Genomic DNA, 11,152 nt, shown 5'->3' with positions numbered 1-11,152 from the left:
CGTACATTTAAAAATATTTGAGTGTTTTAATAAGATTGATTAATTCGCACCCTTTTATTTATTTATTGATCTCCCAGCGTAGGAAGTAAGCGAAGGTTCTAAAATCGAGTTGGTGGAGTAGTATTAGAATCTACAAAATATGCTAATATATGTATTCTATAATATTATACTCCCTCCGTCCCTTTTTTAGAGTCCAGTATTCCATTTTGGGCTGTCCCTTAATAAGTGTCCATTTTGTAAAATTAGTGGGTAAAAGTTGGTGCATTGTCTATTTTACCCCTAAAAGTAGATTTCTTTTTGAAAAGTAAGTGAGTAAAAGTGTAATGATGATGGGTAAGTAGGAAAAGTGGAGGAAAAAATTGATGTGAAAGGTATAATGATGATGTCTTTTTAATAAGTTGGAATTACGAAGCAGGACACTTAAAAAGGGACGGAGGGAGTACTAACATCCACCCTCAAACTCAAGTAGGTTTACCAATTTGAGTTTGAAAAAGCCAAAAGAAGCCAAGAGCTAGGAGAATCAGATAGGAGAAGCCATGAAAAATAGCCAAGAGCACCCAGGAGAAACAGTCAGGTGAGCAGCCAGGAGTCAGGAGAAATAGAAGTCAAGAATCAGGAATTAACACCAGAGATTAAATTATACGGTGGTGTAAATATTCTTTTCCTCCAAATCAATTAGATTGCGCCACATGTCGAAACAGTTGTCCCAATTAGTAGAACATGGCGACGTGGGAGCAGCATTAATACCCCATTGTAGTCTTCCAGCCAACTCTATTCCTCACAAGCCCACATCCATTTCTCAACCTTGTCCAATATATCTTTCATCAAACTAGAGAACCAAAACACAAAGTTCACAGTAGACAAGTCCAAAAAAGAACATGAATTTACGGCAACAAAGTAATACAACTCATTGCTGGCTCCGTTCCAGAAACCTTCTTAAAAAATAAGCAGCTTATTTCACATTTTCAAACGCAAAAATAATGTAAATGAAAAATAATTTTTTAATTTTTTTTGCATCGTATAAAAGATCTCAATGAGATGTTTCAAACAAGATCCATATTGTATATTTTTAAATTTCAACAAACCCATAATTTTTGAACTTGAAATTGCTTTTTTAAAAAATAAGAGCTTTTTTCTTGTTCTGGAACGGGGCCTAGTCTCATGAAAAAAAAAAAAAAAAAACACATTTGTGCCTTTTCGATCTTTTTAGTTTCACTTTTTTTTTTTTTTTTCAACTCGTCATTTAAATCCTTGGTATGCGTGGCCACTGCCCTCGAGGCTTCAACTTTGTCTGCTTCGATGTTACTCATTGTGTAATTAGGATTGAAACCATTGTGTAACACAATAACGATTTCAGTAGGTCATAGTAACGATTGTGTCCTCAATGAGTAGTGAGTCAAATTATTACACGATGCGTCGATAGACTCTTGGTACTGTTCCATCAACTCGAATCGGAAACCTCCCATCACTTAATTACCGTACGGCGGGATGTCAATACTACTACACCAACTTGATGTTAGAACCTTCCATCGCTTACTTACGACACTAGGAGTCAGACCCTTTCGAGCATCATAAGATAACTGATCAATAAATAAATAAAAGGGTGCGAATTAATCAATCTTATTAAAAAACTCAAATATTTGTAAATGTATGAAGGAAGTTTCATGGTAACGATTGTATCCAATTCGTAGTCAATGCTCGTGAGCAACTACGTCAACAAATGAAAACGTATTCTAAGGCTCTATTTGGAACTTGGAGAAAATTGGGGAAAGAAAAGGAAAATATGAATTTTCCCCTCTAGGTTGTTTGGTTCCTGGTTTCAAGAGGAAAGAAAAAAAGTACTGCGGAATTCTAATAGGAAAGCTCTTTCGCTTTCTCCTATTGCCAAAGAGAAATCTTTTCCTTTCTCAAATTTTCTCTTCCAGACCCTTCTTCCGGTCTAAAAAACCCTTGACGTTTCTCATTTGAAGCAGGCGTGAGAAGATTTTTTTCCTTTCTCTGTTTTCTCTTCGAGACGCTTCTACTACTTTCCAGTCTAAAAAACCCTTGTCGTTTCTTATTTGAATTAGGTGCAAGAAAATAGAAATTAGAGATAATAGAACTCTCCCACCGCCGCCACTGGCAAGTTTGGTTTTGATAGGATCTAAATGGGTAACTTATGATCGGAAAATCTGCATCATAATGGTTTGAGAAACAATTTTGACTTCAATCTTCTTCTTTCTTCTTATTTTCTCTCAATTTTCGTCATATATTTGTTGTTGGTTCGCACCATCGGTAGTCGTTGGAAGATTGCGCAGAACATAATCCTTGTGCATATTGGTTCCTCTATAAAAGGGTACGTCTCGGCAACCTTTCTCCATCATACAAGGAATTGTAAAAGTGAGGAAGCACATTTGGATCTGGTACAACAGTAATCTGAGTGTGATGGATTGCAAAATTTGGTTGATTTCCACTCTTGTAAGTGCTCTTAAGGTTTCACTAAGCAACTGAATATTAAATATGGAATCAACGACTTTTTCTTTCTATTTTCCATTTGGAACAAACAGGTAAAACTCTCATCTCCCTTATTAAGGAGGCTGATGAATTCTTTGGAACGGATGACGTCTCATATCTCAAGCCATCTGCAAAAATATTGAGCAGAGAGGGATTCTGCTAAACGTACATAATTGATTGATTGTAGGAGTAGGACAGTCACACACAAAGCAAACCAGATTAAGCAATAGTTTAATCTTAATCCCCAGTTTTACCAATCCCTTAATCAGGCCCTCTGCTTGTACATTTATAGAAGTCCAATTCAAACCTTCAGCTTTCACCAATATGAATTTCCTGCTCCGGCATGCATCCCTGAGTTGATCCTAAGCCATAGTAGACTTGGACCCAAAATGTCGTTCCTTCAGTGACAACTTTAATGCCAATTAACATCAACACTCCACCTGGTGAAAACATAGACACCAAACCACCCTTCTTAGACACCCCAAACCTAACAGACCAACCCCAGAGACAGACACCAAGTGTGCTTCCCAACCCAAAAAAACTAGAACAAGACCAAGACCAAACAGAAGTAGACTAAGCAAGACACACCACACCACCACACCCCCCAGAACAACCCAAAGAAAACACAGCAAGAAACCCAAGATCAGGACAAGACAGAACTAGACAAGCAAGACACACAAAACCAGCACACCAAACAACCCCAAAACCACCTCAAAACAGGACACAGAACACCACACACAGACACAACACACAAAGACACAAAAAAGACGAAAAACACAAGGGAAGCACACTCACACAAATGATCTATTTGTCCAGGTTTCTCGTTGGAAAAGTTCTATTTTTAACGGTGTCACAGTGCAAATGGCTGCAACAGTTGTTACAGCAGTTTCAGGTAGTATCACGCTGGGTTTGAAAATGAAATCTGATTGGGAGAAGAAAGAGATGGCTGAGAGGGCTGCGAGGGAGGCTTTGGACAAGAAAGAGAGAGCTGAGACCATGATTGTGTCTAAAACATAACCCCAGCATGCCTTTATATAGGTTACAAGACTTGGTCACTAAGAAACCTAAAAAAACATGTATTGTAAAAAAAAAACCAAGACTAAGGTTGACTTTCGCTTAACTTTTAGGACTTTTTGGAAGTTTTGTCCTTATTCAAATTTTTTTCGCGTTCGTTAGTTTTGTGCTAAACTTGTATAGATTATTGATTCGTCTCGATGAGAGGAATCGGAAAAATAATTTTTGAGCTAAACTTTTACTTTTACTCAAATATTTTTGGAAATATCCAATTTTTAGCTTAAAAGTGGATATTTACCCAAACATTTGGGTGAAAGTAAAAAATTTTGGGTTTTCTGATTCCTCTCATCGAGATGAATCAATAATTCACAAAAGTTTGACTCAAAACTAATAAACGAGATTTTTTTTTAATAAGGACAAAACTCACATTTTGCTTAGTGGAACTCTACCTAACTAGGAAACATGAATAATAAACTAACATGTAGTGCGGCTGATTCTGTTGTCCATTTCGGCAATGGACGGCTCGAATTTTAATTTTAATTACACTTATCTTGGCCTCGTGAAATGAAATTTATTTTCTGGCTGTCCCTGACCTCGTAACTATATGATGACGATTTGTTTTCGCTATTTTCGACTAGTTAAAATATTTCCTTTCATGGTAAACTTCATTTTTAATTATGAACTATATTTTTAATAAATGATTGTTTGACCCAATAAACCAATTAATTAATTCGATGTACTAATTCTACTGTCCTCAGACAGGTGATTTAATTACAGATTTTTCGCGAGAGGAGCAGTGGGGCGCCACATGAATATTGTCACCCTATTTTAGTCCCGGCCCACAAAATTAGTGTAGACCAACCGTAGAACTTCTCCAATCAATGCTATTAAGTTAATCAAATGCAGTTTTTTTTTTTTTGTTTTTTGTGTGGATCAAATGCAGTTGATCCTTCTAAATAAAATAAAAAAATGAAACACGAATAATATTAAGAAAATGCATAAACGTTAATTAAAATGTCAAAGCATATCTTGGTGCATGCTTCAGGATATTGCTTCTGCAAAATAGATTTCACCCACATATTTCCCCCTCCAATCGGAACAAGACACGATTCAAAGCTCCATATTAAAGATTGAAAAATAAATTTATAAAAAGGCCTGGTCAGATTAATCACTTGATTAAATATTGCAATGAGGAATATTTCTTGAATTATTCCGAGTACATGATTAACCACCTTCTACAATAAAGTTTATGAGGATCGATTCTCACTTTTTGGTTGGATGGGATATCTTAACTCGGTCCGAAACATTTGGGGTCGTAGGTAGGGCTACAAATGAATCGAGTAACTCGCGAGCTTGGTTCAGCTCATTTACTAAAAAATGAGTTGAGCTCGAACTCAAATTTTCGGCTCGTTAAGAGAGACTCAAATCGATTAAAGAGGCTCGTTTAGTAAATGACTAACCTTGACTCGTTAAGGCTCGAGCTGGGCTCGAGTTCAAATTCTGAATTGTTATAGCTTGTAACAAAAAATCTAAAGAAATTTGAATTGTTACAGCTTAAGATAGATATTGAACCAATCACCAAAAACCATTAAAATACCACAAATAATGTCACATATAACTAAATCAATATTTAAAGGGGGCGACTATTCGCAGCCCCGTATTTTCTCCCTTAGCCCACTACATTTCGGTAAATGGTTGTTGAAAATCATACATAGCATTTCGGTAAATAGCTGTGGAAAACAAGATTATATTTCGGTAACTACATGCCGAAAATATGTTTAACCTTCGGTAAACAACTGCCGAACATACATTTTTGGTAAATAGCTGTTGAAAAAAATATTATATTTCGGTAATTTTATGCTGAAAATGTATCTCAATTTTTCGATAACTAACTGTCGAGTATAATTAAAATTTTTTAACGGGCTAAGGGAGAAAATATGGACTACGAATAGTCAGCCCCTATTTAAAGGATTTTTCGGTAAAACTATAGTTGTGCATATAGAAATAAGTGCCCTGAACGGTTCACATTGTTTTAAAACCAAAACCGGTAACGTAAAACAAGGACAAAACCACAATTTTATAAGACGGATTAAAATTATCCGATTTAGACTAGTTCAGATTGAATTTCCCCATTCGACGATTTTGCTCATAGTAACGGACATCTTATGTCACATGTCACACTCGTCACGCGTGTGCATGTATAAGTATCCATATATGTGACCTAACAAATCAAAAATCCTACAAGCCATCGGAAAAACATCGATCGCCCGATCGTCTTACCTCGAGTCTTTTCAACCAGTTCCATATCTTCCTTTCCCGGCCGTCTTCTTTACAGTGAAAAACTAGTTCTAATCGGCTCGAATTTTGATGCTTTCCTCTTCCTCCTCTTCTGCGTATCATTCGATACTCTCTTCCCTTCTCTCCCCGTTCCATTTTTCTTCCTTTGGTTCTTTCAAAGAATCCTGGTACTTCCGCTGCCTCGGCCTCGATCCGTAAACCCCAATCCCCCTTTCCACACAATATGTAGCATATTTTCCAGTACCTATAAAAGTTTCCACTTCCACGTTCAGGGTATAAGAGAAAACACCGAAAAAAGAAAGCGCGATTTCCGAAAAAAAAACCCCAAGGAAAATGAAGAGGAGTGTGTCTGGGAAAATATTGTTGGAGAAGGAGAAGAAGAGTGCCGAGAAGCAGAGTTCCAAGAAAAATCGGTTCTTGGTAACGGTTAACGTTCTGGGTAGCACTGGACCGATACGATTCGTGGTGGATGAGGGAGAAAGTGTTAAGGGGGTGGTAAGTATAGCTCTGAAAATGTATGCCCGGGAAAGGAGGCTCCCGGTTCTTGGTTCTGTAGTCTCTGATTTCCTCCTTTATCCAGCCAATAATGCAGGATCCGACGGTACCTTAATTGATCATACCTGTCCCTGAATTTTGATTTTCTCTCTTTAGTTTTGTGGCAAATTCATTTGAGAATTTCAAAGTTGGTTGTATAGTTTTCACAATTCAATTTGCAAAGTGCTTTTTGATTTGTAATTTTTGAAAACACAAAAAGTTAAGCTAACCAAACTGCTGACTGCCTGATAAGACTTGGATCATAACAGGATCAAGATTTACTGGTTTCTAACTCCATTCCTTTTGCAGCTGGGGAATTCACCTTGGCAGATGCTATAGGTGTTGGTCAACTTAGGACTTAGATTACAACTCTTGTAGAATTTTTGAACATTTTCTGTATGCCGTTTATTTATCTTGTTCACGTTGATCGTCTAAGTTAATGCATCAATTTTCGTTTGACAAAAAAAAACCCACAAAAACCGCCTCGACGTTTACAATCCTACTTACCGTTACGAAAGGTCTAAACCACGAGAATTTTTTCGATGCCAGGTGGGTATATCCCACGTGGTATCCGCTCGGCACATTCGGGCCATCCAATACACTTTTGGACGGCTCAGATTGAAACCCTCTCTCTCCTCTCATCCCAAGACTTTCTCTCTCCTTTTTTTCTTTCCAAATCCGAGCTGTTCAAAAACTCAATGGATGGCTCGATGAGCCGAGCGGACACCACGTGATACCCGCTCCGCACTAAAATTTTTTCCCTGAAGCACACCCCTTTTATGCCCAACCATTTGAGGATTTCTATCAATTTGCAAAGTACTTTTTGAAAAGTATTTTTTTTTTACAATAAAAGCACGTTTGCCATTGTCACATCCTATTTACTCTATCAAAAATAGACTAAAACTGTACACTTTTTACACCAACACTTGCACGCAGTGACGTTCAGGTGGAGCCCCACACGCACATTGCAGCATGTGAATGCATGTGTGTGGGGCCTCAATTCAATATGTCTGCGGGCAATTAATTGTGTGTATGGTAGTAAAGAAGTTGTTGATCACTTTTGATCTCCAAAATTGGCTTTCTCTGCTAAATACTTCTCTTTTTTTCAAAATATTTGCAGCTCTAAGTCCACCCGAGTCGATAGGGTCGAGCGGAGCAAGGAATTTTGTGCTGTGCAAGATTCAGAAGCAACCACAGATGACAGAAGCTAGGTCACAGATAATTGCTCGGAAGGGAAATGGCAGTAGTTGGAAGGCATGGCTCAATAAGTCCTTTTCCCTCAAGGTTTTATGTCATTAATAAAAGTGTGGTGTTGTTTGGAGGGTCTACCGATTTCTTAGGGTGCCATGTTCCTTAATGTATCATATATAGTGGTCTTGATTGTATACAGTTTCTTTTTTGGGGGGGCTAAATGTAATATATGGCCTTCGATTTGATCTTTCTCGTATGTATAAATTAGTGAGCCAAGCTTGTTTATTGGGGGCGACTATTCGCACCTCCGTATTTTCTCCCTCAGCCCACTATATTTCGGTAAATAGTTGTTCATAACATTTCGGTAAATAGCTGCTGAAAACAATATTAAATTTCGGTAACTACATATCGAAAATATGTTCAACTTTCGGTAAACAACTGCTGAACATACATTTTCGGTAAATAGTTGTTGAAAAAAATGTTATATTTCTGTAATTATATGCTGAAAATGTATCTCAATTTCGGTAACTTACTGTCGAGTATAATTGAAATTTTTTAACGGATTAAGAGAGAAAATACGGGGCTGCGATTAGTTGCCCTATGTTTAATTGATTATATATAATGGCGTTATTTTGTGGATTTTGTCCAAAATTGTTTGTGCAAATTATTCTTTTGAGTTTATCTATGAAAACTCTTTTACTAATTGCCTTAAATGCGCATAAAATAAGAATGTAAACCCACATTATCGTCAACGATAACACTTTTTTTTTTATCAGCAAATTAATTTTTTTTATTAATCACCGAATTCGAAAATTACAGAGATTAAAAGAACAAGGGCACAAGAAACAACAAAACCCTAAAACTGTAACGCCCCGATTTTTAAGAACGTTAATTTAATAAATTTTCCACATTTATTAAATACTCCCTCTGTCCATTTTTTAGAGTCCAGTATTCCATTTTGGGCTGTCCCTCAATAAGTGTCCATTTTGTAAAGTTAGTGAGTGAATTTTTCATTTTGCCCCTAAAAGTAAATTCATTTTTGAAAAGTTAGTGAGTAAAAATGTAATGATGATGTCTCCATAGAGGGTAAAGAGGGAAAGTGGAGGTATAAGTTGATGTGAAAGGTGTAATGATAATGTCTTTTTAATAAGTTGAAGTTACGAAGCGGGACACTTAAAAAGGGACGGAGGGAGTAGAAAGAAACATAAAGTTATTACAAGCCAAATTATTCCCAAATTTGTGTTACACTTATTTAAATAGATAAGGGAGGGGTATTAGGGTAATTTCTACTCCTCTGAAAGTCCGTCTTCTTCTGCATTATGCTACTCAACACCGAACTCTTCTAAATTATAAAATTCCCCATGTTCTTCTCTAAACTCTGGCATAAGATGCCTGGGTCACAAAAGTAACATCGTGAGCAATTAAGCCCAATAGCTAACTCTTACCTCTATGTCCCATAAACTAACAAAAATAACATATAACAATTTATTAAAAAAAAAATTGAGCATCACAAAAAATAATCAAAGGTGTTAGTGTCTTTCAGAGTTATCGCAGCGTATCATAAACCGTGTCATCATTTTCCAAGTATCGATTCCACTTTCCATTTTATTTTTTCAAGCACTGGTTCCGCTGACCATCTTTCAGGACCTACCGGGCTCTCAGGCTAAGTTCAGATTTTGCCACTCAAAAGTACTGATTCCGCTGACCGTCTCTTTCAGGACCTGCCGGGTTCTCAGTCTTTAATTATTTTCCATTTCATAACTCATAAACGGCACTAGTTTCGCTGACCATCCTTTCAGGACCTATCGGGCTTCTAGGCCACACACGCACACCCGAGCCATGATTCCGTCGACCATTCTTTCAGGACCTACCGGGCTCTCATGCTCACACACACACACACGTGAGCCATGATTCCGCTGACCATCTTCAATGGACCTACCGGGTTCTCATGCTCACACAATAATCAACCCTTTTACATTTCATTTTCTCATTTCTTTTCGTATTCCATTTCTCGTATCTCGTGTTTCGTACACATACATCATTTCGCTCGTTCACATTATTCTTTCAAAGCTTGCTAAAGTTATGCAGTAAAATAGATTTCTATTTCATGCGATTCTAATTTCATTAACATCAAATACTATAACAACACATAATTAAGGATTAACACCTTGTTGGTAAACACACTTGATATTTTACAACTAAAGTTAATCATGTACACCAGTTGGTTTCAAATTTCCATTACCTAGTTTCTAAGCCATGCTTTTCTTAGTAAAAATCAATAAATGACAATGAACCAACTGTTCTAGCCATATAATATCATTCTAAGTTTCCAGGTAACTTTTCATTTTTATACAATTAGCTTAAAAATTGATTTCTTTATAATTAACAAAGATTATAACGATCATACTCTAACTCCAATATTTTCAATTCCAATCATCTGAATATTTAGCTATGATAACTTAGATTAACATCTTCAATTCTTCCATCAAACTAATATATGCTGGTAATTAGAAAACTATCTATTTTTTTTTTATAGAACAATACTTTTTAAAATCAAACGAACAAGTAGCACTACTATATTTAGGGGAGAAGATAAGAGGTTTCTACCGTTCTTCTTGACGGTAGAGCGGCTACGGAGTACGTCGGGTGAAAATGGGGGCGGAGCAACGTCGGTTCGGCTTGACCGAAGAATAAAAAGAAGGTAGTTTTCTTTTTTCGGAAATACAAATATTTCTATAGATTTCAAAAATCAGGATCAAATGGTGTTTTGAGTGGTGTAGGAAAGGTGGCAAGGTGGTGGTGGCATTGAACTAATTCCCTCCTCTTCTTCTTCTCTTTTTTTCTAGCCGAAACCTCTCTCTCTTTTACTCTCCAAACTCATACTAATGAATATGTGAGAAGTGGATGATTGGTGGTGTGTGTGCGCTTGTGAATGTGGAAGGAAGGTGAAAGGCATGCCTATTTATACTAGTGAATGAAGAATCTAGATCATATCTAGAATATCTAGCAAAATCTTAATAAAATCCAATCTAATCTTATCCTAATCATATCTAAGGAAATCCAATCTAATCTTATCCTAATCATATCTAATAAGATCCAATCTAATCTTATCAAATCTAGGACAAATCTATATCAAATCTCTCTCTCAATCTCTTATAATTAATTCCTTAGATTTGAGGGAATCAAAATCTTAAATTGTATATCATATCTAGATTTTCTAGGTTCCTAACTAGATCTTGGATAAGATTTTCTAGGATCCTAACTAGATTTTGGATATCCTAGCTAGATTTTTCTAGGATTCCTTAAGATAAAAATTATGACTCTCTCTTTATCTACCATGATTATACTTGGATATAAATCTCTCTCGCTTGCTAGGATTTGTAAAAAAAAATCTAGGTTAGGGTTTGCATGTACATATATATCCATATAGCTTTACATATTTACTCAATAGGATTTTAGTATTTTCTTTTAAATAATATATAATAAAAATCGAGTCATTTATTAAAAGAGTACTAAATTAACATCTAAATGAAAGAATTTCAAATAAAAAATTAAATTTTATTATAAAAAAAATTTAGGGTTGTTACAAAAACACCCCAACCCGAAATGCCGCCTATCTCCC

At 36.3% G+C, this 11,152-nt stretch overlaps 1 protein-coding gene across 1 annotated transcript; it reads left to right on the top strand.

Moving 5' to 3' along the window:
• The first annotated feature begins 5,729 nt into the window (after positions 1-5,729).
• Positions 5,730-7,862, top strand: LOC131303303 (uncharacterized). Its single transcript, XM_058330105.1, has 2 exons — positions 5,730-6,406; positions 7,460-7,862. The coding sequence occupies exons 1-2, from the start codon at positions 6,139-6,141 to the stop codon at positions 7,636-7,638; spliced, it is 447 nt and encodes a 148-aa protein (XP_058186088.1). The 5' UTR covers positions 5,730-6,138; the 3' UTR covers positions 7,639-7,862.
• The last annotated feature ends 3,290 nt before the right edge of the window (positions 7,863-11,152 follow it).

Source organism: Rhododendron vialii, chromosome 10a (assembly GCF_030253575.1).
Source record: "Rhododendron vialii isolate Sample 1 chromosome 10a, ASM3025357v1".
Classification (NCBI taxonomy): Eukaryota; Viridiplantae; Streptophyta; class Magnoliopsida; order Ericales; family Ericaceae; genus Rhododendron; species Rhododendron vialii.
Note: the sequence above shows the minus strand (reverse complement) of the source record. Positions and strands in the feature narration are given on the sequence as shown.

What these genes read in the sequence shown, in the direction of transcription:
- LOC131303303 (XM_058330105.1), top strand. Translation starts at nt 6,139, where the DNA reads ATGAAGAGGAGTGTGTCTGGGAAAATATTGTTGGAGAAGGAGAAGAAG. An exon ending in CAATAATGCAGGATCCGACG is followed by an intron (nt 6,407 to 7,459) that starts GTACCTTAATTG and finishes AAATATTTGCAG; the next exon opens with CTCTAAGTCCACCCGAGTCG.